Source organism: Scyliorhinus canicula, chromosome 17 (genome assembly GCF_902713615.1).
Source record: "Scyliorhinus canicula chromosome 17, sScyCan1.1, whole genome shotgun sequence".
Taxonomy (NCBI): Eukaryota; Metazoa; Chordata; class Chondrichthyes; order Carcharhiniformes; family Scyliorhinidae; genus Scyliorhinus; species Scyliorhinus canicula.
The window spans coordinates 101829612-101857007 of NC_052162.1; the positions used below are offsets into that span (position 1 = coordinate 101829612).

At 46.0% G+C, this 27396-nt stretch overlaps 1 protein-coding gene across 1 annotated transcript; it reads right to left on the minus strand.

Moving 5' to 3' along the window:
- Positions 1-4519: 4519 nt before the first annotated feature.
- Positions 4520-27160, minus strand: LOC119952332 (probable G-protein coupled receptor 139). The gene is made up of 2 exons (XM_038776005.1): positions 26876-27160; positions 4520-5834 (listed from the first exon to the last, which is right to left on the minus strand). The coding sequence occupies exons 1-2, from the start codon at positions 27054-27056 to the stop codon at positions 4936-4938; spliced, it is 1080 nt and encodes a 359-aa protein (XP_038631933.1). The 5' UTR covers positions 27057-27160; the 3' UTR covers positions 4520-4935.
- Between the last annotated feature and the right edge of the window lie 236 nt (positions 27161-27396).

Below are 27396 nucleotides of genomic sequence, written 5' to 3' on the forward strand. Positions count from 1 at the left end.
ACCGCTCCTTTCCTATTTCTAACTTCGGCCCATATTACCTCAGTAGGCAGGTCCCCTTCGAACTGCCTTCTGCAGCCGTTAAACTATCCTTGATTAACAATGCAACTCCTCCACCTCTTTTACCACCTACCAGACTCTTACTCAAACATCTATACCCTGGAACTTCCAACAACCATTCCTGTCCCTCTTCTAACCATGTCCCCTTAATGGCCACAACATTCTAGTCCCAAGTACCAATCAACACTCCAAGTTCACCGACTTTATCCCGGATGCTCCTTGCATTGAAGTAGGCACACTTCAACCACCTTTCTGTCTGCCTCACTCCTGCGACCTTGATACCCTCATCAGTACCTAATTATTCTCAACACTGGCTTCTGGACTACAGCTCGTTTCCAAGCCCCCTGACAAACTAGTTTAACACCCCCCCCCCCCTCCCCCCCGCGGAAGAGCCATGGCAAATATCCCTCCCAGGATATTGGTGCCCCTCTGGTTCAGGTGCAAACCGTTCTGTCTGTACAGGTCCCACCTTCCCCAGAATGTGCTCCAATTATCCACGTAACTGAAACCCTCCCTCCTACACCATCCCTGCAGCCACGTGTTTATCTGCACTCTCTCCCTGTTCCTCACCTCACTAGCACGTGGCACCAGCAACAAACCAGAGATGATAACATGGTTTGTCCTGGCTCCCAGCTTCCAACCTAGCTCCCTAAATTCCTGTTTTAAATCCCCGTCCCTTCTCTTACCTATGTCATTGGTACCGATGTGTACCACGACTGGATAGGTTCTCTGAGTTTGAATTCGTCGACTTCAATCGGGCAGAGCTTGCAGGTTCAGGCTCCACTGTGTGCTGCTGTTTACGGAAGGGTTATGACACACTGTAGCCAAACAAACTAACCAGTGTGGCACGTTGACCAAACCTTAAAACAGGTGCATGGAATGGATGGAAAAAGGGGCTATTTACTCTTGGACAATTGTCCTGATACCTCATCCAAGGGATGTCTGCATAACCACAGATCACGGTGGGCGGTCAGTGGGGTGGACAGCAAGATGGCTGCCTTGCAGGATTCAGCAATAGAAGTCCATGCCTGGACACCCGGTCCCGTAGGGTACACCCTGAACCCATGGCCCATTCCCTGGTCATCTCTTGTCACCCGTGCTGCATACTCCACCATCCAGGCTTGACAAAGGTCCACCCCCCCTCCCCTCTCACCTCCCAAGCAGCTGCAGCTCTGTTTCCCAATTTTTGAAACCACAAGTGAAACACGCTGTTGGTAATTCCTCCCAGCAGAGGCGGAAGCATCGTGGAGGTCCCGGACAATACCGGGTCAAGCCGCTAAAGATATGCAAATGGCGTTTACAATCCATGTGGAGTAGAACGCATTGATACCGCGTTGAGACACTGGAACATAGCATTCTGGCGGACGCCTCACTCTGGCCGCGATTTTGGCCTCCCGAGCGATTCTCCACTCAATTGCCTTTCCTGATTTTGGCGTCGGCTGATGGGAGAAACTCACCCCTGGTTTATCGCCCAATTCACTGGTCGAAAATCGTATTTGTTCTTCACTGACTTGAGGCTCTCCGTCATGTGGGATATTTGTCCTCTTAATTCAGGTCAGATGTAGTGTTGGAGAATACTGGAATGACGGAGGGTGAGGGGCGACCTGATAGAAGTCTACACAATTATGAGGGCCATGGACAGAGTGGGTAGCAGAAGCTTTTTCCCAGGACGGAAGAGTCAATTCCTAGGGGACAGAGGTTTAAGGTGTGAGGGGCAATGTTCAGATATGTGCGAGGGAAGTTTTTTTACGCAGAGAGTAGTGGGTGCCTGGAACTCGCTGCCGAAGGAGGTGGTGGAAGCAGATATGATGGCGATATTTAAGGGGCATCTTGACAAATACATAAATAGGGTGGGAATAGAGGAATATAGACCCAGAATGTGGAGAAGATTTTAGCTTAGGCTTACAGGGAAGAAGGTCCCTGTGCTGTACTCTTCTTTGTTTTTTTAATGCAAGGTTGGTGGATTCGGATTCGAAGAAACGTGGTCACTTCTTATCGAATAGCCACACTGGAGATGTCAAATGTTGTATCTGCCCAATTCAGATAGTTTATTTACGCAAAGGTTTTACCCAGATATCCTCAATAGAGAGGAGAACAAAGGGCAACACAAGGGGGGAAGTTGCTGGGGCCTTGACTGACATCTTTGTGTCCTCATTGGCTACAGATGAGATCCCAGAGAACTGGAGGATAGCGTATGTAGTACTGCTGTTTAAGAAAGGTAGCAGGGATAATCTTGGAAACTGTAGGCCGGCAAGCCTCACGTCGGTAGTAGATAAATTATTGGAGAGAATTCTCAGGGACAGGATTTATACCCATTTGGAAACAAATGGACTCATTAGCTAGAGCATAGTTTTGTGAAGGGGCGGTCGTGCCTCACTAACTTGAGTTTTTTGAGAAGTTGACGAAAATAATCATCTTTGGGGAGGACGGTGAATGTTGTTTACATGGACTTTGACAAGGTGCCGCATGGCAGACTGGTACAAAAGGTGAAGTCACAGGGGACTAGAAGTTAGGTGGTAAGATGGATATAGAACTGGCTCAGTCACAGAAGGCAAAGAGTATCAGTAGAAGTGTGTTTTTCTGAATGGAAGGTTGTGACTAGTGGTGTACCATAGGGATCGGTGCTGGGGCCTATGTTGTTCATAGTGTACATAAACGATGTGGAGGAAAATGTACCTGGTCTGATAAGTAAGCTCACGGATGACACCAAGGTTGATGGAGTGGCAGATAGTGTTGAGGATTGTCAGAGGATACAGCAGGACATAGGTAGGTTGGAGACTTGGGCAGAGAAATGGCAAATGGACTTTAATCCGGACAAATGTGAGGTAATGCATTTTGGTATGTCAAACATCGAGGGGAAATCGAAGGGTAAATGGCAAAACTCTTAGAAATATAGAAAGCCGGAGAGATCTGGACATGCAAGTCCACAGACCTTTGAAAGTGGCAATAAAAGTGGACAAGATAGTCATGAAAGCAAACAGAATGCTTGCCTTCATTGGAAGGAACATCGAGTATAAAAACTGGTAAGTCATACTACAATTGTATAGAACCTTGGTGAGGCTGCCCTTGGAATATTGTACTGAATGTTGCCTGGTCTGGAGGGTGATAGCTATGCAGAGAGGCTGAATAGATTTGGACTGTTTTCATTAGAAAGATGGAGGTTGAGGGGTGATCTGATCGAGGTCTACAAGATTATGAGGGGCATGGATAGGCACTCTTTCCCAGGGTGGAGGGTCCAGTCACCAGGGGACATAGGTTTAAGGTCCGTGGAGCAAAGTTTAGAGGAGATGTGCGAGGCAGGTTTTTTATGCCGAGGGTGGTGAGTGCCTGGAACTTGTTGCCAGAGAAGGTTGCAGAAGCAGATACATTAACAACGCTCAAAAGTCATCTTGACAAATACATGGATAGGATGGGTGTAGAGGGATACGGCACAAGGAGGTTCTGAGGGTTTTGGCCAAGATTGGTATCATGACTGGTACAGGCATGGAGAGTTGAGGGGCCGTTCCTGTGCTGTCTTGTTCCTTTGCTACAACTACAAGTTCACAAACATAGTTTAGACTATTAATATTTATCTAACTTCTCGTAGTGCACTTAGAACATAGAACAGTACAGCACAGAACAGGCCCTTCGGCCCTCGATGTTGTGCCGAGAAATGATCACCGTACTCAAACTCACGTATCCACCCTATACCCGTAACCCAACAACTCCCCCTTAACCTTACTTTTTAGGACACTACGGGCAATTTAGCATGGCCAATCCACCTAACCCGCACATCTTTGGACTGTGGGAGGAAACCGGAGCACCCGGAGGAAACTCACGCACACACGGGGAGGACGTGCAGACTCCGCACAGACAGTGACCCAGCCGGGAACCGAACCTGGGACCCTGGAGCTGTGAAGCATTGATGCTAACCACTATGCTACCGTGCTGCCGTGCTTGTTGAGGATTTCACTACCCAAACACACTTGCCCAGGCACAAGGGAGAATCAGACTCCATCTTCAAACTGGAGTCATGAGGCTTCATTCTTTGAGATTTCACTGATGAAATCTCTTTGTCTCTCCTTCTTATTCTGATCTCACTAGCACTGATCTAATGCCTCCATTCAAAACCCTCGTCCAGGTTTTGGTTTTGGTTGAGTGTGAAGTGATGACACATGTTACTTGTGTAAAGTCAAAATTACTTCCACACATATGGATACTGACTGAGAGTGTAGTTAAGGTGGCTTCAGTTGAGACTTTCAAAAGGGTTTTGAGTAAGCAGCTGAAGTGAGAAAAGTTTCAAGTGGGGAGTGGAGCTGGTTGAATTGCTCTTGTGGAGATTCTGCATGACATGAGGGATAGAATGACCTGCACCGTAACCAGTCTGGGATTCTATGGCTTTCCCAATCTCCCGGCATTCCAAAGCAATTCTCAACCAATGAAGTACTTTTAAAGTGTATTCATAGTTTTAATACAACAGCCATATTGTATACAACAGTTTCGCACAAACAGCAATGCAACGAGAAGCAGATCGTCTCTGTTCATGGTGTTGATTGAAGAATAAATATTGCCAGGACACCCGGAGAATACTCCTGCTCTTCTGCAAAGTAGTGCTTGAAGGTCTTTTTACATCCATCTTTGGAGGACAGACATTGTATCATTTAATGTCTCAGCTCTTCAATACTGCCCTGGCGTGTCAACTACTATATCTGTACTGAAATCCTAGAGTGGGAATTGAACCCATAACTTCTTGACTCAGGGATAAGAATGCTGCCAGCGGAGTCACACTATGATTGAGCTTATTGATAGTAAACATACCACTGGCCCCATGGTGGAGAGGAAGTTGGATAGAATCTAAGACTGGATTGAGTTCTGGTGGTGGAAGGTATTTAGTTCTTTTCATTTAAAGAGTTTTACAAAAAGAGTAAAGGGATATTTCCCCACATTCTTTAACTGCTCTCTGAACTTGGTTTGTGTCACCACATAAATATATGTGTTTGTGCAACAACTGAGGAGCTGGAGCATGAACCCCAGTTCTTGTACAAAATCAGGTAAACGGACAAACACAACCCCAAAATCCCACATTCGTGACCATATTGAATTCACCACAAACACTGACCATAAAAATATGAAATTCCCTGAGATAACAAATAGTAGAATGATGGATTTCCTTCGGATCTCCATCTCTGGATCACCGGGATTCTCTCCACTGCTGTGAGCCCGGAGCCTCTTGCGGGACTTGTTGGCCATTAAAATGTGTCTGATGGTTAAAACATTGAGCAGAAGAATCAGCAAAAATGGAACCGCTGGTGTTACAATATAATGAAGCAGCTCAATTACTGCCCAGCCCAGTGACTGCCCAACATTGATCGTTACATAACAAAACCAGGGAAAATTCTGAAGCCTATATTCACCTGCATATGCAAAAAACCAGGTGATATTCTTTAAACAACTCAACATGGTCACTGTTCCCAGAACCACGGCTGCGGATTTCTGGGTGCAATATTTTATTTTCAGCTTCTGGCAACAAATGGTCACAAATCTATCAAAGGTGAAAGAGACAGTGAACCAGACAGAACAGTCAGTGGTTGCAAAAATCAGGACAGCATGAACGTTACACAGAGGGATAGAATATATGAAAGTAAACTGATACCAATAAACAATTGGAATGTGCCTCAATATTAAGTCAAGGATAACGACCAGTAGATCTGCTACAGCCATGGCCACCAAATAGCAAGTAACACATTTGGAGAGACCACAGTTTTCTCGCGATAGTATCACGATCGTAACTAAGTTAGCTGTAAAGAAAGGAAATAAACATTATTCTAATAACAAAGTTATCAGTTTGAGTGAGTACTTATAGAACTTTCACTATTCAGTGAAATAAATCCTCAATTAGAAATTAATATTGCAAGGAACCTCTTTTAAATGCTTGTTTGATCCTTGTGTTGCTTTTACTGTTTTGCTGGCTGCTGGAACATTGCAGATTTTGGGTTTAAATTGCAGACTTTTTTCTTAATTTGAATTCCCCCTCCCCCCCACCCGGAAGCTGGTATTTGACGTGGCTCAAGTGTGCTGTGTTGAAGTGTCCCGTGATGTCATTTTGATGGACTTGGCCAGCAGCCAATCGGCTATTCTGGGATTCCGGGTCTCATTCAATTCTCAATTGTGATTGGTGGACCCCTCCAGAAGTTTCTGGAAGGATTCTTGAAAAGAAGGCAGATTCCATTTTGTCTTTTAGTCTCTGCCTGGACCTCGAAGGCTACACACAGCAAGTCTGGACTCTCTCTATCACCTCTCAAGCTGGTGATTTAACATGCTTCCAGCCAGCCTGCAAAAGTTCCATTGGAAGCTAACGCAGGTATTTCTTAGCTGAGCACTTGTGATCTTCATCTTTCAGAATGACCTGGGAGCTGTTGGCAAGTAGTCATTTTTGTTCTGATTAGGCAACTCTGAGACCAGAGCTCTGAATTCTCAGTCACCTGTGGGATTCTTCCTGAGGGTTCAATATAAAGAGAGGGGCTGTTCGAAAACCGATTTAAAATCCTCATGTTGAGAACTGTAGATTTAGCTCAGTGAGGCTGATAGATGGTGGGCACAAGCTAGAATTGCACAGAACTGAAGGGCCTGTTCCTGTGCTGTATTGTTCTTTGTTCTTTAGGGTTTTGGCCAAGATTGGTATCATGACTGGTACAGGCTTGGAAGGTTGAAGGGCCGGTTCCTGTGCTGTAATGTCCTTTGTTCTTTGGTATCTTCTCTTTGAAAGCCCATGTCAGTGGAAGTGCAGGTGACTTGCCAAAGGAAGCCTTACAGCCTGAGGGTTCTAATTTCAGACAAACATTAGAAGATCCAAATCAACCGACGATTTCAACACTGTGCATCACTTGGAGGGTTGCCAAAAACAAAGGCTACCCCCTCAGCAGCAAAGATTTATGTCATGCCCTTTAAATCCCTGTTATTTGTTAACCTTTCCTACTCCCTCACCATGAGTCTATCTTGTATATGTCTGGGTGGAGGATGGGACAGGGTTTGGAGAATAATTAGATAAGCAGACACTTGTTTCATTAATTTCAATTTCATGTGTATCCCTACTCTTGATGTAACAGTTTCAATGTTGTACTTACAAATCTGGTCCCTGTAAGTCATTGGATCAGTCAATGATCAAAGATCTCTGTAAAATCTTTGAATTATTGGTTAATGCGCTTCTGTTGGTACTTGGGGTTCTGTGGGCTGGAATTGACCACACAACCACCAAGGGTGTCATAACAATATTTTGGATGAAAGACTCCTGAAGAAATTAACTTTATAAGCGGTCATGTTTTTTTTCTCAACTCCAGTACAAACTACTGACTGTTGCTCAAGATCATTAAGGCTTTGAGCGAAGCTTCACTTCGGGAAATAAAACTAAAACATTGGAATCAGTATGGGGAATCAATTGGGTTTCCTGTTGTTGATCATTACTCAGTGACAGAGGGCAGCAATGTGGTACAGTGGTTAGCACAGTTGCTTCACAGCTCCAGGGTCCCAGGTTCGATTCCCGGCTTGGGTCACTGTGCGGAGTCTGCACGTTCTCCCTGTGTCTGCGTGGGTTTCCTCCGGGTGCTCCGATTTCCTCCCAAAATTTAAAGATGTGCAGGTTAGGTGGACTGGCCATTAAAAATTGCCCTTAGTGTCCAAAAAAGGTTAGGTGGGGTTACTGGATTATGGGGATAGGGTGGAGGCTGGGTGGGCTTGGATAGGGTGCTCTTTCCGGGGGACGGTGTAGACTCGATGAGCACTGTAAATTCTATGACACTGGGTTAATGTGGGAGAATCAATCGTATTACCTGATGTTGACCAATTGTTACAACACTCTGGGTGAGTGGGCAGTCAGTTCCAGCCCCACAGACCTTGCAGTCCCAACATAAGTGAGTTAACTAATAATTTGTGTTTTCCCGAGATCTTCAAACTCTGACTGCTGCAATGAGTTACAGACACCAGATTTATAAGTAAAGCATTAATAAATTGTTTATTTATAACAAGAGTAAAAGGTAAACCTAAAAATGAAATAACAGAACATTGATCTACTTGTCTACCTACACCCAGAACCCCACCACACCCTCTACCCAGACACACAAAATAGACACACAGTGTAGAGATGGGAAAAGGGTTTGAATAACGGGAACTGAAGGGAAAGGGTTGAGATGAAACTTGACTGCTGCGGTTGTGGCCTCTGTAGATGATGGACTCCTCCAAATGTGACCTTCTGCGGAAATTATTTATACAAGCATTTGAGGACAGTGCAATTCTGACATATGACCACTAGATGGAGCTCACACCGGAGATTCATGCCAGTGCAATTCTGACCAGCCACTGCATTGAGCTCCCGTCTCCCTGAGATATTATTTGAAGTTTAAACCTGAGAATTTTACAGGCTCTTTCATTTGCCTGATCTTTGTGCCGAAACATCAACTGTATTACAAAGAGTGTTCGCAGATTAGGTTCTTCCCAGCCATTAAGACAGATATTTTAAATGTTCCAGACTTGAGGAAAAAAACCTTGCCCTCTGGCACTCCACTAGGTCCCCTCACAAATCTGGGGTGGGATTTTCCATCCCGCCGCATCAGATTTCTAGTGCCCACCCCCGGCAGTGGGATTCTCTGGCTTGCCCGCCGGCCAATGGGGATTTTTTGGAAATACCTAGGCTTGGGAGCGCTGCCAGTGGAACGGAGGATCCCGAAAGTGGAGAATCCAGCCCCTGATTGCTGCCTGTGTCTTTTAAACAAGAGTGCCTTCACAGATCTGACAGGCAGCCTTTTAAATCACCTGGCAGAGAGAGCAAAGAGAAAAAATGATTTCCAGCTGCACCCTGGCTGAATCTCTTCTTAGAACTGAGGACAAAATGGAGCTCTCCAGATGACCCGCCTTCCTTCCAGAGGACTCTGAATGGCTCAGCTAATCGCAAACAACAGTAGGTGATTTCAGCCTCACTGATCGGCTGTTTGCAAAGTCTATCAAACTGACATCATGCGCTCTGTCACAGAGCCTAAAAGTGAAGTTGTGGCAAGTCCATTAGACCAGGGGGTTTCAACTTTGCCTAAAGCCTGTAGTTTTAAGGAAAAGATCTCACTGTGGCAGCAGCTAGCAAGAAGTCTTTAGATTAAAGCAATCACCAGCACATGAATCAAAAAGGAAACACAGAACACACCAACCGTATCCTAATGCAAGACATTGGGTTAGTGTGGGAAATCAACCTGTTTCCTGTTGTTAACCAACACTGGATTAGTGTTGGAGAATCAATTGGCTTCCTGTTGCTCACCAATACTCAGTGACACTGGGTTTGTGTGGGAGAATCCATTATGTTTCCTGTTGTTAGGGGCGGCACATGGCGCAGTGGTTAGACTGGGACTACGGCGCTGAGGACCCGGGTTAGAATCCCGGCCCTGGGTCACTGTGTAGATTTGCACATTCTCCACGTGTCTGCGTGGGTTTCACCCCACAACCCAAAGATGTGCTGGTTTGGTGGATGGGCCATGCTAAATTGCTCTTAATTGGAAAAGAAAAAATATGTAATTGGGTCCGCTAAATTTATTTTAAAAAAGTTTCCTGTTGTTGACCGATACTAGAATAGAATCATAGAATTCCTACAATGCAGAATGAGGCCTTTTGGCCCATCAGGTCTGCACTGACCCTCTGAAAGAGTACCCTACCTAGGCCCACTCACCTCTTTATCCTGGCAAACCCATAAACTAACCTACCATGGACACAAAGGGCAATTTAGCATGGCTAATCCACCTAACCTGCACTTCCTTAGACTGTGGCAGGAAACTGGAGCACCCGGAGGAAACCCACACAGACACGGGGTGAAAGTGCACACTACACACAGTCACCCAAGGCTGGAATTGAACCCAGGACCCTAGCAGCAATGCTCATCACTGTACCACCGTCCCACCACCTTGTCTACGTGAGTTTCAACGAACAAAAAACAAAGAAAAGTATAGCACAGATCTAGCCTTTCAGCCCTCCAAGTCTGCACCGACCAACCTAAAACTTTCTACGTTTCCGGGGTCCATATCCCTCTATTCCCATCATATTCATGTATTTGTTGACACCCCTCAAACCTTACTATTGTACCTGCTTCCTACTCCGATAGCGAGTTCCAGGCACCCACTACCCTCTATGTAAAAAGACTTCCCTCGCACATCTCCTCTAAACTTTGCCCCTCGTGCCTTAAACCTATGTCCCCTAGGAATTGACTTTCCACCCTGGGAAAAAGCTTCTGAATAACCCTCTCCACATCCTGGATGTGGCGACCAGACCATTTCCAGACCAGACCAGGCCACTTCCTCTGGGTGCCCCGGTTTCCTTCCACAATCCAAAGATATGCAGGTCAGGTGGTTTGGCATACTAAAATTACCATTTAATATCCAAAGGTTAGGAGGGATTAAGGGGTTATGGAGATATGGTGGGGGAATGGGCTGAAGTAAAGTGTTAATTGGAGGGTCGGGGCAGACTTGGGCTGAATGGCCTCGTGCACGGTAGGGGTTCTTATGAAAGGGATTAATTGGAGGGGTGAGGCCATGGAGGAATTTGAACATCTGAATGCAAATATTAAAATTGAGAATTTGAATATTTCACCTCCATCTTTGGTTCCATGTTTGGATTCCTCCCGGTCAGGATTTTGCCCATGACACAGTATTGAAACAACTCTTATCCAAGTCACAGATGACTTCCTATGACCCCCCTCATCATTCATAAGAACTCAGAGCAGGAGTAGGCCATCTGGCCCCTCGAGCCTGCTGCACCATTAAATGAGATCATGGCTGATCTTTTGTGGACTCAGCTCCACATTCCAGCCCGAACACCATAACCCTTAATCCCTTTGTTCTTCAAAAAACTGTCTATCTTTACATTTAAAACATTAAATGAAGGAGACTCAACTGCTTCACTGGGCAAGGAATTCCCTAGATTCACAACCCTTTGGGTGAAGAAGTTCCTCCTAAACTCAGTCCTATATCTACTTCCCCTTATTTGGAGGCTGTGTCCCCTAGTTCTGCTTTCACCCACCAGTGAAAACGACCTGCCTGCATCTATTCTATCTATTCCCTTCATAATTTCATATGTTTCTATAAGATCCCCCCCCGCATCTTTCTAAATTCCAACAAGTACAGTTCCAGTCTACTCAACCTCACCTTGTAACCCAACCCCTTCATCTCTGGGACTAACCTCGTGAATCTCCTCTGCACACCCTCCAGCCTCAGTACGTCCTTTCTCAGGTAAGGGGACCAATACTGAACACAATGCTCCAGGTGTGGCCTCACTAACAGTAGAGGTACAAATATGCAGGCAGATTATAGAAAAATGTCGGAGCAATAGGGTGGTTGTGATGGGAGATTTCAACTTCCCCAGCATTGAATGGGATCCGTGTAGTGTTGGAGGCGTAGATGGAGCAGAGTTTGTAAGGAGCATCCAGGAGAGTTTTTTAGAGCAGTATGTAAATAGTCCAACTCTGGAAGGGGCCATACTGGACCTGGTATTGGGGAATGATCCCGGCCAGGTGGTTGATGTTTCAGTCGGTGATTACTTAGGGAATAGCGATTACAATTCCGTAAGTTTTAGAATACTCATGGACAAGGACAAGAGTGGTCCGAAAGGAAGAGTGCTAAATTGGGGAAAGGCAGAGTATAACAAAATTTGGCAGGAGCTAGGGAATGTGGATTGGGAGCAGCTGTTTAAGGGTAAATCCCCATTTGAAATGTGGGAGTCTTTTAAGGAAAGGTTGATTAGAGTGCAGGACAGACACGTCCCTGTGAAAATGAGAGATTGAAATGGCAAGGTTAGAGAACCAAGGATGACGAGTGAAATTGTGAGACTAGCTAAGATGAAAAAGGAAGCATTCATAAGATCGAGGCAACTCAAAACTGATGAAGCTTTGGCGGAATATCGGGAAAGTAGGACAAATCTCAAACATGCAATAAAGAGGGCTAAAAGGGGTCATGAAATATCTTTGGCTAACAGGGTTAAGGAAAATCCCAAAACCTTTTATTCATATGTAAGGAGCAAGAGGGTAACTAGAGAAAGGATTGGCCCACTCAAAGACAAAAGAGGGAATTTATGCGTGGACTCAGAGGAAATGGGTGAGATTCTTAATGAGTACTTTGCATCGGTATTCACAAAGGAGAGGGACAAGACGGATGTTGAGGCTAGGGATGGTTGTTTAAATACTCTAGGTTAAGTTGTCATACAGAAGGGGAAAATTTTGGGTATTCTAAAAGACATTAAGGTGGAAAAGTCCCCAGGTCCGGATGGGATCTAGCCCAGGTTACTGAGGGAAGCGAGGGTTGAAATAACTGGGGCCTTAACAGATATCTTTGCAGCATCCTTGCTAATGTTGTCAGTTTGTTTCAGAAGGTTAGCAGGGAAAATCCAGGGAATTATAGACCTGTGAGCTTGACGTCAGCGGTAGGCAAACTGTTGGAGAAGATACTGAGGGATAGGATCTATTCACATATGGAAGAAAATAGACTTATCAGTGATAGGCAGCATGGTTTTGTGCAGGGAAGGTCATGTCTTACAAACCTAATAGAATTCTTTGAGGAAGTGACAAAGTTAATTGATGAGGGAAGGGCTGTAGATGTCATATACATGGACTTCAGTAAAGCGTTTGATAAAGTTTCCCATGGCAGGTTGATGGAAAAAGTGAAGTCGTATGGGGTTCAGGGTATACTAGCTAGATGGATAAAGAACTGTCTGGGTGACAGGAGACAGAGAGTGGTGGTGGAAGGGAGTGTCTCAAAATGGAGAAGGGTGACTAGTGGCATTCCACAGAGATCCGTGCTCGGACCACTGTTGTTTGTGATCTACATAAATGACCTGGAGGAAGGTATAGGTGGTCTGATTCACAATTTTGCAGATGATACTAAGATTGGTGGAGTTGCAGATAGTGAGGACGACTGTCAGAGAATACAACAAAATATAGATAGATTGGAGAGTTGGGCAGAGAAATGGCAGATGGAGTTCAATCCAGGCAAATGCGAGGTGATGCATTTTGGAAGATCAAATTCAAGAGCAGACTATACGGTCAATGGAAGGGTCCTGGGGAAAATTGATGTACAGAGAGATCTAGGAGTTCAGGTCCATTGTACACTGAAGGTGGCAACGCAGGTTGTTAGAGTGGTCAAGAAGGCATACAGCATGCTTGCCTTCATCGGGCGGGGTATTGACTACAAGAGTCGGCAGGTTTTGTTACAGTTGTATAGGACTTTGGTTAGGCCACATTTGGAATACTGCGTGCAGTTCTGGTCGCCACATTACCAGAAGGATGTGGATGCTTTAGAGAGGGTGCAGAGGAGGTTCACCAGGATGTTGCCTGGTATGGAGGGTGCTAGCTATGAAGAAAGATTGAGTAGATTAGGATTGTTTTCATTGGAAAGACGGAGGTTGAGGGGGGACCTGATTGAGGTCTACAAAATTATGAGAGGTATGGACAGGGTGGATAGCAACAAGCATTTTTCAAGAGTGGGAGTGTCAGTTACAAGGGGTCACAATTTCAAGGTGAGAGGGGGAAAGTTTAAGGGAGATGTGTGTGGAAAGTTTTTTGCGCAGAGGGTGGTGGGTGCCTGGAACGCTTTATCAGCGGAGGTGGTAGAGGCGGGCACGATAGCATCATTAAAGAGGCATCTTGACAGGTTTATGAATGGGCGGGAACAGAGGGAAGTAGACCTTGGAAAATAGGAGACAGGTTTAGATAAAGGATCTGGATCGGCGTAGGCTGGGAGGGCCGAAGGGCCTGTTCCTGTGCTGTAATGTTCTTCTTCTTTGTTATACAATTGCAGCATAACCTCCCTAGTCTTAAACTCCATCCTTCTAGCAATGAAGATCAAAACTACTTTTGCCTTCTTAATCACCTACTTTTTGCGACTCATGCACCAGCACACCCAGGTCTCTCTGCATAGTGACATGTTTTAATATTTTATCATTTAAATAATAATCCCTTTTGCTGTTAATCTGACCAAAATGGATAGCCTCACATTTCTCAACATTGTATTCCAACTGTCAGACCCTAGCCCATTCACTTATCCAGATCCCTCTGCATACTTCCGGTATCCTCTGCTCTTTTTGCTTTACCACTCATCTTAGTGTCGTCTGCAAACTTGGACACGTTGCACTTGATCCCCAACTCCAAATCATCTATGTAAATTGTGAACAATTGTGGGCCCAACACTGGCTGAGGGGCACCACTAGCTACTGATTGCCAACCAGAGAAACACCCATTAATCCCCACCCTTTCCTTTCCATTAATTCACCAATCCTCTATCCATGATACTACTTTACCCTTAACGCCATGCATCTTTATCTTAGGCAGCAATCTTTTGTGTGGCACCTTGTCAAAAGCTTTCTGGAAATCCAGATATGCCACATCCTTTGGCTCCCCATTATCTACCTCACTGGTAATGTCCTCAAAAAATTGCACTAAATTAGTTAGGCACGACCTGCCCTTTATGAACCCATGCTGCATCTGCCCAATGGGACAATTTCCATCCAGATACCTCACTATTTCTTTCTTGGTATTTCTTCACTCTGGTATGCATTCCATCAGGGCCAGGTGACCTGTCTACCTTTAGCCCCATTAGCTTTCCCATTACTACGTCCTTAGTGATAACAATCCTCTCAAGGTCCTCACCTATCATTGCCTCATTTCTATCAGTCACTGGCATGTTATTTGTGTCTTTCTCTGTGAAAATGAAAATCGCTTATTGTCACAAGTAGGCTTCAAATGAAGTTACTGTGAAAAGCCCCTAGTCGCCACATTCCGGCGCCTGTTCGGGAAGGCTGGTACGGGAATTGAACCGTGCTGCTGGCCTGCCTTGGTCTGCTGTGAAGACCCAACCAAAAACACTTTTCAGTTCCTCAGCCATTTCCGCATCTCCCATTATTAAATCTCACTTCTCATCCTCTAAAGGACGATTCCTGACCTGTTTTCAGCTTTAAACATGACTGACCATATCATCCTACCCCATCACATCTCAACTGTTATCCCAGCTGATTGGTAATCCACTCGTCTGGTTACATTTTTACCACTCTAATCATATCCAGAAAATCACTGCTTACCTCTGGTATGCACCAAGGATCTATACTTGCACCCCTCCTATTATTCATCCAGATGCTATCCAGCCCCTTCACAGAAGAACATAGGAGGAGGAGTAGACCATTCAGACCATTGAGCCATCTCCACCATTCAAATTGATCATGGCGAAATAGATTTCGTAAAACCAGATCAGACATTGCACCCTCCCTGATCCATTGCCAATCTGTTCCCCATAACCCACTGTCTTTCTGTCCCCCATATGCCATTGTCTATCTGCCCGACATAATCCATTGTCTATCAGCTCCATAGCTCATTGCCGGTATGACCCCCCATAACTGATTGGCCATCTGTCGCACCCCCAATCACCCATTATCTATCTGTCCCCCAATGACCCATTGTCTACCTGCCCCCCAAGGCCCATTGTCTACCTGTCCCCCAATGACCCATTGTCTACCTGTCCCCAATGACCATTGTCCACCTGTCCCCAATGACCCATTGTCTACCTGTCCCACAATGACCCATTGTCTACCTGCCCCCAATGACCCATTGTCCACCTGTCCCCAATGACCATTGTCCACCTGTCCCCAATGACCCATTGTCTACCTGTCCCACAATGACCCATTCTCTACCTGTCCCCAATGATCCATTCTCTAAATGTGCACCCAATGACCCATTGTCTACCTGCACCCCCCAATGACCGACTGTCTACCTGTCCCCCCAATGACCCATTGTCTACCTGTCCCCCCCCAATGACCCATTGTCTATCTGTCCGCCAATGACCCATTGTGTACCTGTCTGCCAATGATCCATTGACTACCTGTCCCTCAATGACCCATTGTCTACCTCTCCCCCCAATGACCCATTGTCTATCTGTCCCCCAATGACCCATTGTCTACCTGTCCCTCAATGGCCCATTGTGTACCTGTCTGCCAATGACCCATTGACTACCTGTCCCTCAATGACCCATTGTCTACCTCTCCCCCCAATGACTCATTGTCTATCTGTCCCCCAATGACCCATTGTCTATCTGTCCCCCCCAATGACACATTGTCTACCTGCCCGACATAATCCATTGTCTACCCCCCCCCCCATCACCCATTGTCTATATGTCCCCCAATGACCCATTGTCTACTTTTCCCCCCAATGACCCATTGCCTACCTGTGCCCCCAATGACCCATTCACTACCTCATCCACAATGACCTATTCTCTACCTGTCCCCCAATGACCCATTGTCTACCTGTCCCCCCCAATGACCCATTGTCTATCTGTCCACCAATGACCCATTGTCTATCTGTCCACCAATGACCCATTGTCTATCTATCCGCCAATGACCCAATGTCTATCTGTCCACCAATGACCCATTGTCTACCTGTCCACGAATGACCCATTGTCTACGTGACCCCCCATGACCAATTGTTTACCTGTCCACCAATGACCCATTGTGTACCTGTCCGCCAATCACCCATTGTGTACCTGTCCGCCAATGACCCATTGTCTACCTGTCCCCCAATGACCCATTGTGTAACTGTCCCCAAAGACCCATTGTGTATCTGTCCCCAAATGACCCAGTGTCTACCTATCTGCCTATGACACATTGTCTACCTGTCCCCCAATGACCCATTGTCTACCTGTCCCTCAATGACCCATTGTCTATCTGTCCCTCAATGATCCATTGTCTATCTGCCCTCCATAACCCATTGTCCATTTGTCCGCCAATGACCCATTATCTATCTGCCCCCCCCAATGACAAATTGTTTAACTGTCCCCTCCAATGACATATTGTATACCTGTCCCCCCAATGACCAATTGTCTTCCTGCCCCCCAATGACCCATTGTCTCCCTGCCCCCCAATGACTCATTGTCTGCCTGCCCCCCAATGACTCATTGTCTGCCTGCCCCCCAATGACCTATTGTCTACCTGTCCCCCCCATGACCCGTTGTCTACCTGTCCCTCCAGCGACCCATTGCTACCTGTCCCACAATGACCCATTGTCTATCTGTCCCACAATGACCCATTGTCTACCTATCTGCCAATGACACATTGTCTACCTGTCCCTCAATGAACAATTGTCTATCTGTCCACCCAGTGACCCATTGTCTACCTGTCCCCCCAATGATCCATTGTCTATCTGCCCCCCATTACCCATTGTCCATCTCTCCGCCAAGGACCCATTACCTACCTGCCCCCCCCAATGACCCATTGTGTAACTGTCCCCTCCAATGACCCATTGTATACCTGTCCCCCAATGACCAATTTTCTACCTGTCCACCCCATGACCCATTGTCTACCTGTCCCTCCAGCGACCCATTGCTACCTGTCCCACAATGACCCATTTTCTATCTGTCCACCCAATGACCCATTATCTTCCTGTCCCTTAATAACTCATTGTCTATCTGTCCCCCAATGATCCATTGTCTATCTGCCCCCCATAACACATTGTAAATCTGACCACCAATGACCCATTGTTTAACTGTCCCCTCCAATGACCCATTGTATACCTGTCCCCCACCAATGACCAATTGTCTACCTGCCCACAATGACCCATTGTCTCCCTGCCCCCCCCCCCATGACCCATTGTCTACCTGTCCCCCCAATGGCCTATTGTCTACCTGTCCCCCAATGACCCATTGCTTACCTGTCCCCCCAATGTCCCATTTCCTACCTATCCCACAATGAGCCATTGCTTACCTGTCCCCTAAAGACCCATTGTCTACCTGTCCCCCCATGACCCTTGTCTACCTGTCCCCCCATGACCCATGTCTACCTGTCCCCCCATGACCCATGTCTACCTGTCCCTCCAGCGACCCATTGTCTACCTGTCCCACAATGCCCCATTGTCTATCTGTTCCTCCAATGACCCATTGGCTACCTATCCCCCAGTGACACATTGTCTACATGTCAGTCAATGACCCATTGTGTACCTGTCCCCAATGACCCATTGTGCACCTGTCCCCTCAATGACTCATTGCCTCCCTATCCACCAATGACCCATTGCCTACCGTCCGCCCAATGACCCATTGTCTTCCTGTTCCATCAATGACCCATTGCTTACCTGTCCCCCAATGACCCATTGCTTACCTGTCCCCCAATGACCCATTACTTACCTGTCCCCCAATGACCCATTACTTACCAGTCCCCCCAATGTCCCTTTGTCTATCTGTCCCCCAATGACACATTGGCCACCTATTCCCCAATGACCCATTGCTTACCTGCCCCCCAAAGACCCATTGTCTACCTGACCCCAATGACCCATTTTCTACCTGTTCCGCAAATGACCGTTGTCTATCTGTCCCCCAATAACTCATTGCCTACCTGTCCTCCCATTGACCCATTGTCTATCTGTCCCTCAATGACGCATTGTCTATCTGTCCCCCAATGATCCATTGTCTATCTGCCCTCCATAACCCATTGTCCATCTGTCTGCCAATGACCCATTGTTTAACTGTCCCCTCCAATGACCCATTGTATACCTGTCCCCCCAATGACCCATTGTATACCTGTCCCCCCAATGACCAATTGTCTACCTGCCCCCCAATGACCCATTGTCTCCCTGCCCCCCCCAATGACCCATTGTCTTCCTGCCCCCCAATGACCTATTGTCTACCTGTCCCCCCCCATGAACCATTGTCTATCTGTCCCTCCAGTGACCCATTGCTACCTGTCCCACAATGACCCATTGTCTATCTGTCCCACAATGACACATTGCCTACCGTCCGCCCAATGATCTATTGTCTACCTATCCCCCAATGACCCATTGTCTTCCTGTTCCATCAATGACCCATTGCTTACCTGTCCCCCAATGACCCATTGCTTACCTGTCCCCCCAATGTCCCTTTGCCTCTCTATCCCCCAATGACCCATTGCCTACCTATCCCCCAATGACCCATTGCCTACCTATCCCCCAATGACCCATTGGCTACCTATTCCCCAGTGACCCATTGCTTACCTGCCCCCCAAAGACCCATTGTCTTCCTGACCCCAATGACCCATTTTCTACCTGTTCCGCAAATGACAGTTGTCTATCTGTCCCCCAATGACTCATTGCCTACCTGTCCTCCCATTGACCCATTGTTTACCTGTCCCCCAATGATCCATTGTATACCTGTCTCCCCAATAACCCATTGTCTTCCTGTTCCCCCAATGACCCATTGTCTAGCTGTCCCCCTAATGACCCATTGTCTAGCTGTCCCCCTAATGACCCATTGTCTACCTGCCCCCCAATCACCCATTGTCTACCTGTCCCTCAATGACCCATTGTCTACCTGTCCCTCAATGACCCATTGTCTACCTGTCCCTCAATGACCCATTGTCTACCTGTCCCTCAATGACCCATTGTCTACCTGTCCCCCTAATGACCCATTGTCTAACTATCCCCCTAATGATCCATTGTCTACCAACCCCCCAATCACCCATTGTCTACCTGTCCTTCAATGACCCATTGTCTACCTGTCCCCCAATGATCCATTGCTTACCTGCCCACCAAAGACCCATTGTCTACCTGGGCAGCAAGGTAGCATTGTGGATAGCACAATCGCTTCACAGCTCCAGGGTCCCAGGTTCGATTCTGGCTTGGATCGCTGTCTGTGCGGAGTGTGCACATCCTCCCCGTGTGTGCGTGGGTTTCCTCCGGGTGCTGCGGTTTCCTCCCACAGTCCAAAGATGTGCAAGTTAGGTGGATTGGCAATGATAAATTGCCCGTAGTGTCCTAAAAAGTAAGATTAAGGGGGGGGTGTTGATGGGTTACGGGTATAAGGTGGATACGTGGGTTTGAGTAGGGTGATCATTGCTCGGCACAACATCGAGGGCCGAAGGGCCTGTTCTGTGCTGTACTGTTTTATGTCTATGTCTATGACCCATTGTATACCTGTCTCCCCAATGACCCATTGTATACCTGTCTCCCCAATGACCCATTGTATACCTGTCTTGCCAATGACCCATTGTATACCAGTCTCCCCAATACCCATTGTATACCTGTCTCCCCAATGCCCCATTGTATACCTGTCTCCCCAATGACCCATTGTCTACCTGTCCCCCAATGACCCATTATCTATCTGTCCCCCTAATGGCACATTGCCTACCTGTGGTGATCATGGGTGATTTTAATCTTCACATAGATTGGGCAAATCAAATTAGCCACAATGCCTTAGAGGAGGAATTCCTGGGATGTATACGGGATGGTTTTCGTGACCAATATTTACAGAGAATTTACAGTGCAGAAGGAGGCCATTTGGCCCATCGAGTCTGCACCAGCTCTTGGAAAGAGCACCCTACCCCCTACCCAAGGTCAACACCTCCACTATCCCCATAACTCAGTAACCCCACCCAACACTAAGGGCAATTTTGGACACTGAGGGCAATTTATCATGGCCAATCCACCTAACCCGCACATCTTTGGACTGTGGGAGGAAACCGGAGCACCCGGAGGAAACCCATGCACACACGGGGAGGATGTGCAGACTCCGTCCAGACAGTGACCCAAGCCGGAATCGAACCTGGGACCCTGGAGCTGTGAAGCGATTGTGCTATCCACAATGCTACCGTGCTGCCTGTGGAGGAACCAACATGTGGAACCAATATGTTGAGGAACCAACCAGAGAGCAGGCCATCTTAGACTGGGTACTGTGTAATGAGAAGGGAGTCATTGCAAATCTGGCTGTGCAAGACCCCTTGGGGATGAGCGACCATAACATGATGGAATTTTTTATCAAGGTGGAGTGTGAGGTAGTCAATTCAGAAACTAGGGTGCTGAATCTTAATAAAAGAAACTATAAAGATATGAGGCGTGAGTTGGCCTTGATAAATTTGGGAGAGTTACTTAAAGGGATGACAGTGAATAGGCACTGGCAAACATTGAAGGAATGCATGGGGAACTGCAGCACCTGTTCATTCCTGTCTGGCACAAAAGAAAAATCGGTAAGAGGACAAATCCATGGCTTAAAAAGGAAATTGACCAAGAAAAATAATAGGTATGAGGATTGGGAGCAGTTTAGAATTCAGCAAAGAAGGAACAAGGGATTGATTAAGAAGGGGAAAGTACAGTATGAAAAAGAGTTGCAGGGAACATAAAGACTGACATGAAGAGAAAGAGATTGGTGAAGACAAATGTAAGCCCCCTGCAGACAGAATCGGGGGAATGTATAATAAGGGACAAAGAAATGTATACCTGCAAATGCAATTGAATACGTACTTTGGTTCTGTCTTCGCAAAAGAGGACACCAGAAATGTTGGAGAATAAAAGATTTAGTGAGAGGGAAGAACTAAGGGAAATCAATATTAGTAGAGAAATGGTGCTGGGGAAAATTGATGCGACTGAAGGTAAAAAATTCCCCAGGGCCTGATAATCTGCATCCCATGTGTTTAAGGAGGTGGCTCTGGAAATAGTGGATGAATTTATGGTCATCTTCCAGGAGTCTAGAGGCTCTGGAACAGTCCCTGCAGATTGGAGGGTAGCTCATGTCACTCCAATGTTCAAAAAGGGAGGTAGATAGGTAGATTTCAGGGATAATCCAGGGAATTATAGACCTGAGAGCTTGACGTCAGTGGTAGGCAAACTGTTGGAGAAGATACTGAGGGATAGGATCTATTCACATTTGGAAGAAAATAGACTTATCAGTGATAGGCAGCATGGTTTTGTTCAGGGAAGGTCATGTCTTACACACCTAATAGAATTCTTTGAGGAAGTGACAAAGTTAATTGATGAGGGAAGGGCTGTAGATGTTATATACATGGACTTCAGTAAAGCGTTTGATAAAGTTTCCCATTGCAGGTTGATGGAAAAAATGAAGTCGTATGGGGTTCAGGGTGTACTAGCTAGATGGATAAAGAGCTGGCTGAGCAACAGGAGACAGAGAGTAGTGGTGAAAGGGGGTGTCTCAAAATGGAGAAAGGTGACTAGTGGTGTTCCACAGGGATCCGTGCTCGGACCACTGTTGTTTGTGATATACATAAATGACCTGGACGAAGGTATAAGTGGTCTGATGAGCAAGTTTGCAGATGATACTAAGATTGGTGGAGTTGCAGATAGCGAGGCGGACTGTCAGAGAATACAGCAAAATATAGATAGATTGGAGAGTTGGGCAGAGAAATGGCAGATGGAGTTCAATCCAGGCAAAGGCGAGGTGATGCATTTTGGAAGATCTAACTCAAGAGCAGACTATCTGGTCAATGGAAGAGTCCTGGGGAAAATTGATGTACAGAGAGATCTGGGAGTTCAGGTCCATTGTACCCTGAAGAAGGCAACGCAGGTCGATAGAGTGATAGGAAGGCATACAGCATGCTTGCCTTCATTGGACGGGGTATTGAGTACAAGAGTCGGCAGGTCATGTTACAGTTGAATAGGACTTTGGTTAGGCTACATTTGGAATACTGCGTGCAGTTCTGGTTGCCATATTATCAGAAGGATGTGGATGCTTTAGAGAGGGTGCAGAGGAGGTTCACCAGGATGTTGCCTGGTATGGAGGGTGCTAGCTATGAAGAAAGTTGAGTAGATTAGGATTGTTTTCATTGGAAAGACGGAGGTTGAAGGGAGACCTGATTGAGGTCTACAAAATTATGAGGTATGGACAGGGTGGATAGCAACAAGCTTTTTCCAAGAGTGGGGGTGTCAATTACAAGGGGGTCACGATTTCAAGGTGAGAGGGGGGAAGTTTAAGGGAGATGTGCGTGGAAAGTTTATTACGCAGAGGGTGGTGGGTGCCTGGAATGCTTTGCCAGTGGAGGTGGTAGAGGCGGGTACGATAGCATCATTTAAGATGCATCTGGACAGATATATGAACGGGTGGGGAACAGAGAGAAGTAGACCTTGAAAAATAGACAACAGGTTTAGATAAAGGATCTGGATCTGCGCAGGCTGGGAGGGCCTTCTTTGTTCTAGAGAGAAAGCAGGGAATTATAGACCAGTAAGTGGTTGTGGGGAAAATTCTTGAATCCATTCTCAAGGACTTTATAGCGGAACATTTAGAAACTAAAGGCAGGATCATTCAGTCAGCATGGATTTATGAAGGGAAAATCATGCTTGACAAATCTGTTGGAATTATTTGAAGTTGTAACAAGTACAGTTGACAAGGGAGAGCCAGTCGATGTGATATATTTGGACCTTCAAAAGGCGCTTGACAAAATCGTGTCAAGTGACAAAGAGATTATTGTGCAATATTAAGGTGCATGGGTTTGGGGAAGTGTATTGAGGTGGATAGAAAACTGGTTGGCAGAGAGGAAACAAAGAGTAGGGATTAATGGGTCCTTTCCAAATTGGCAGGCAGTAACCAGTGGATCGGTGCTGGGACCCCAGCTATTCACAATATATATAAAAAATTTGTATGAGGGAACAAAATGTAACATCTCAAAGTTTTCAGATGATACCAAGTTGGGTGGGAGGGGGAACTGTGACGAGGATGCAGAGATCTTACAGCAAGGTCTGTACAGGTTGGACGAGTGTGCAAATCAATGGCAGATGCAGTATAATTTGTATAAGTGTGAGGTTATTCACCTTGGCAGCAAAAACAGGATGGCAGGTTACTACCTGAACGGTCGAAAATTGGGAGAGGGGAGTGTGCAGCGGGACCTGGGTGTCCTTGTACATCAGTCGCTAAAGGTAAGCATGCAGGTGTAGCAAGCGGTAAAGAAGGCTAATGGTATGTTGGCCTTCATTGCGAGAGGTTTTGAGTACAGGAGCAGGGATGTGTTGTTGCAATTATACAAAGCCTTAGTGAGACCACATCTAGAATATTGTGTGCAGTTTTAGTCTCCCAGTGGCAGGGACTTGTGTTAAAATAGCAAGCGACAGGAAGGACAGGGTCCTGAATGTGCACAGACCAAAGGTGCTCTGCAAAATGATCACCCAGTCTACATTTGGTCACTCCGATATCGAGGAGACCACATGGGGAGCAGCGAATGCAATAGACCAAATTGAAAGAGATGCAACTGAAACACTGCTTAACCTGGAATGAGTGTTTTGGACCTTGAATATCAAACATGGAAGAGGTAAAGGGACAGGTGTTACACCTTCTGCGATTGCATGGGAAAGAGCCATGGCTGATGGGAGGGGAGGTGGGTATGGTGGAGGAGTGAACTAGATTATCTTGGAGGGAATGGTCTCTGCGGACTGCTGACAGAAGGAGTGAAGGGAAGATGTGTTTGGTGGTGGCATCAAGTTGGAGTTGGCTAATATAGCGGAGGATCATGGTTGCATACGGAGGCTGGTTGGGTGAAATGTGACAATGCGGGGGACTCTATCCTTGTTCTGAGAGGAAGGGGAAGGGGAGAGGGTGGGAGATGGACCGCACACTGTTGAGGGCAATGTCAACAATTGTAGGTGGGTAATCATAGTTGAGGAAGAAATCATGGTCTTTGCGCACACTGGACCCTGACCTACCCGTTGCTTGCCATTTTAACACAAGACCCTGCTCCCATGCCCACATGACTATCTTTGCCTGCTGCAGTTTTCCAGTGAAGCACAATGCAAACTGGAGTAACAGCATCGCACCTTCCGGTTAGTCACGCTACAGCCTTTCCGGACTCAACATCGAATTCAACAACTTCAGATGGTTAGGTCGACCGCACCTCACCACCTTTGTTTTCATTCCATTTCATTTTTCTTTTGATAAATTTAGAGTACCTAATTCATTTTTTCCAATTAAGGGGAAATTTAACGTGGCCAATCCACCTAGCCTGCACATCTTTGGGTTGTGGGGGTGAAACCCATGCAGACATGGGGTGAATGTGCAAACACCACACGGACAGTGATCCAGAGCCGGGATCGAACCTGGGACCTCGGCGCCATGAGGCAGCAATGCTAACCACTGCGCCACTGTGCTACTCATTCCATTTCATGTTAACTGTCTTTTATCTTTTATTTCTTCCTTTATCTATATATATATTTCCGCCCCTATCTGATCCCCCCTACTGGCCTTTTCTCCCTTTTGCTTCCCGCTTCCCCCCTACATCTGTTACACTCTGATTGTAGTTTCTCTGCTGTTTGGCCTTTCATATCTTTTATTCTTTCTAGGGACTGCCATTAGCACTCTTTCCACTTAGTTTCTGTGGCTATTAGTACTCTTTTCCTTTGGTTTCTGTGGCTATGACTCATCTTTCATTCCCTCGCCTCACAATATAAATATCTCCCACTTTCTATGCCTTTTAGTTTTGACAAAGGGTCATCTGAATTCAAAACGTTCATTCTTTTCTCTCCTTACAGATTTTGCCACTCCTGCTGAGATTATGCAGCATTTTCTCTTTTGGTTCCATTGTCTATCTGTCCCCTATAACCCATTGTCTATCTGTCCCCATAACCCATTGCTTATCTAGCCCCAATAATCCATTATCTATCTGTCCCCTGTAACCCATTGTTTATCTGTTCCCCAAAACCCATTGTTTAATCTATCTCCCATAACCCATTGTTTATCTACCCCCCATAACCCATTATCTATCTATCCCCGTGACCCATTGCCTATCTATTCCCGATAATCCATTGTCTATCTGCCCACCATAACCATTGTCTATTTGCCTCCTTTGACCCATGTTTATCTGTGTCCCATAAATCATTGTCTACCTATCTCCCATGACACATTGTATATCTGTCACCCATAATCAATTGTTTATCCCTCCCCCATAATGCATTTTCTATCTATTTCCCATAACTGATTGTATTCCCCCATTGTCCGCCCCCATAGTCAATTGTTCATCTGACCCCCCTGCTCACCCCCCCCCCCCCACCCCCACAATAACCCATTGTCGATATGCCCCGCCATAGCCCATTGTCTATCAGAAATCTTAATACACATCAGGTTCCATAACTAAGTGACCAATCCCCAGGTCCATTTCCTCACCATCTCTCTTACTCCATCTCAAAATGATCAAATCCCTCATTTGACATACTGTTCTGGATGAACAAATGTTTCCTCCAAATAAATATCCTGGAAGATCTAAGCTGCTTTTTTCAGTCCCCACCACTAACTCCATTCCTCAGACACTGACTCCAATCCTCTCAATGGCAATGAGAACTAGACCAAAGTAGACTGCTCAGAGAGATGGTGCAGACATAGTTTGGTAAAACATGTCTGGGTCAAATATTAGACATTGAAACTGCATTTCCACCTCTGTAACATCAGTTGACTCCATTGCTGTCTCAGGTTTTTGCTGCTGAAATGCCTATCCATGTCTTTGTTACCTCCAGACTTGACTATTCCAACTCACTACCAGCCAGTCTCCAATGTTCCATTTGCTTTGACAGCTGAAGGGATTTCTAGATGAGCTCAGTTTGTTGAGACTTATCCAAGGTAGCATTGGGATAGCCAAACTGGTTGTAAAAAAGGCATGGGTGGAGAATTATGTAGAAGATGTGTTCTTGCAAGGGTGGAGCTAGGTGATATGATAGAGATGGCAGTGGGCAGAGTTGGTCAAAGGGCGGATATGGAATTGTAAATCAATTTTGGATCAAGTATAAAGACAACATTAACAGCCTGGTTCCAGGTGAGACATTGACTGGGGAGGGAGATGAACTTGTTGGAAGTTACGGACTGAAGACAACCATTGTATCTTCCCAAGAGTGAAACAAAAAGAAATAATTTTGTGAAAGATAGTTTTCAGATCTAACGTTTGGATATAGAAATTTACCAACAGCATCAAACAAGATAGAACAAAATAAAACATCCGTAATATATCTGGCAAAGGGTTGTGGAGTTAATCAGAGACTTAACGGGAACAATAACAGCAAGAGGGGATAATAAATGTTCGGAATGCAGTTACCAATGGTTTCGAAAGTTAACAGACTTACCAGGAACACCAACAAAGGCAAGGAGAGGATAGTAAACCTTCTGAATAATCAGGAGTGCCAACTTTATCCGGTGTGTTAAGGGTAATCTATCATAATACATAGACAGATAATCAAACTCCCAGGAGAAACTCTTGTCCTTTTGTGTAGCATTCCAATCCATTATACTCTGGTTGCAAGCCATTCCAAAATCCTGCCCTCAGATTCTGAACTCTCCTCTTTTTAGGTTGTGCTGATCCTTGTTAGTGCAGACTTATATTATGGAACAAAACAGTGAACTCAGTGGCTTATTAATAGCAGAAGGATATCACAATTTGGGTCAATAGAGACTGACGTTAGTTCCAGTTGCTGAACAAACATGTCAGTTAACCCCTTTCCATCCAACACTTTTTATACCACAAAGTGGAACATTTATTCAGGACAGATGGCAATGGACAAAATACCAGAGGAGATGTTCAGAATCTTTCAATACTCCTTGGATATGGGATTTATGCCAGGACACTGGAGGATTGCAAATGAAATCC

Bases quoted from the DNA above. Each gene is read 5' to 3' on its own strand.
- LOC119952332 (XM_038776005.1), bottom strand. From the start codon at position 27,056: ATGGCTTGCAACCAGAGTATAATGGATTGGAATGCTACACAAAAGGAC. The intron at 5,835-26,875 runs GTAAGTCTGTTA...CTTTCTTTACAG, and splicing joins TGCCTTTGTTGGTGTTCCTG to CTAACTTAGTTACGATCGTG.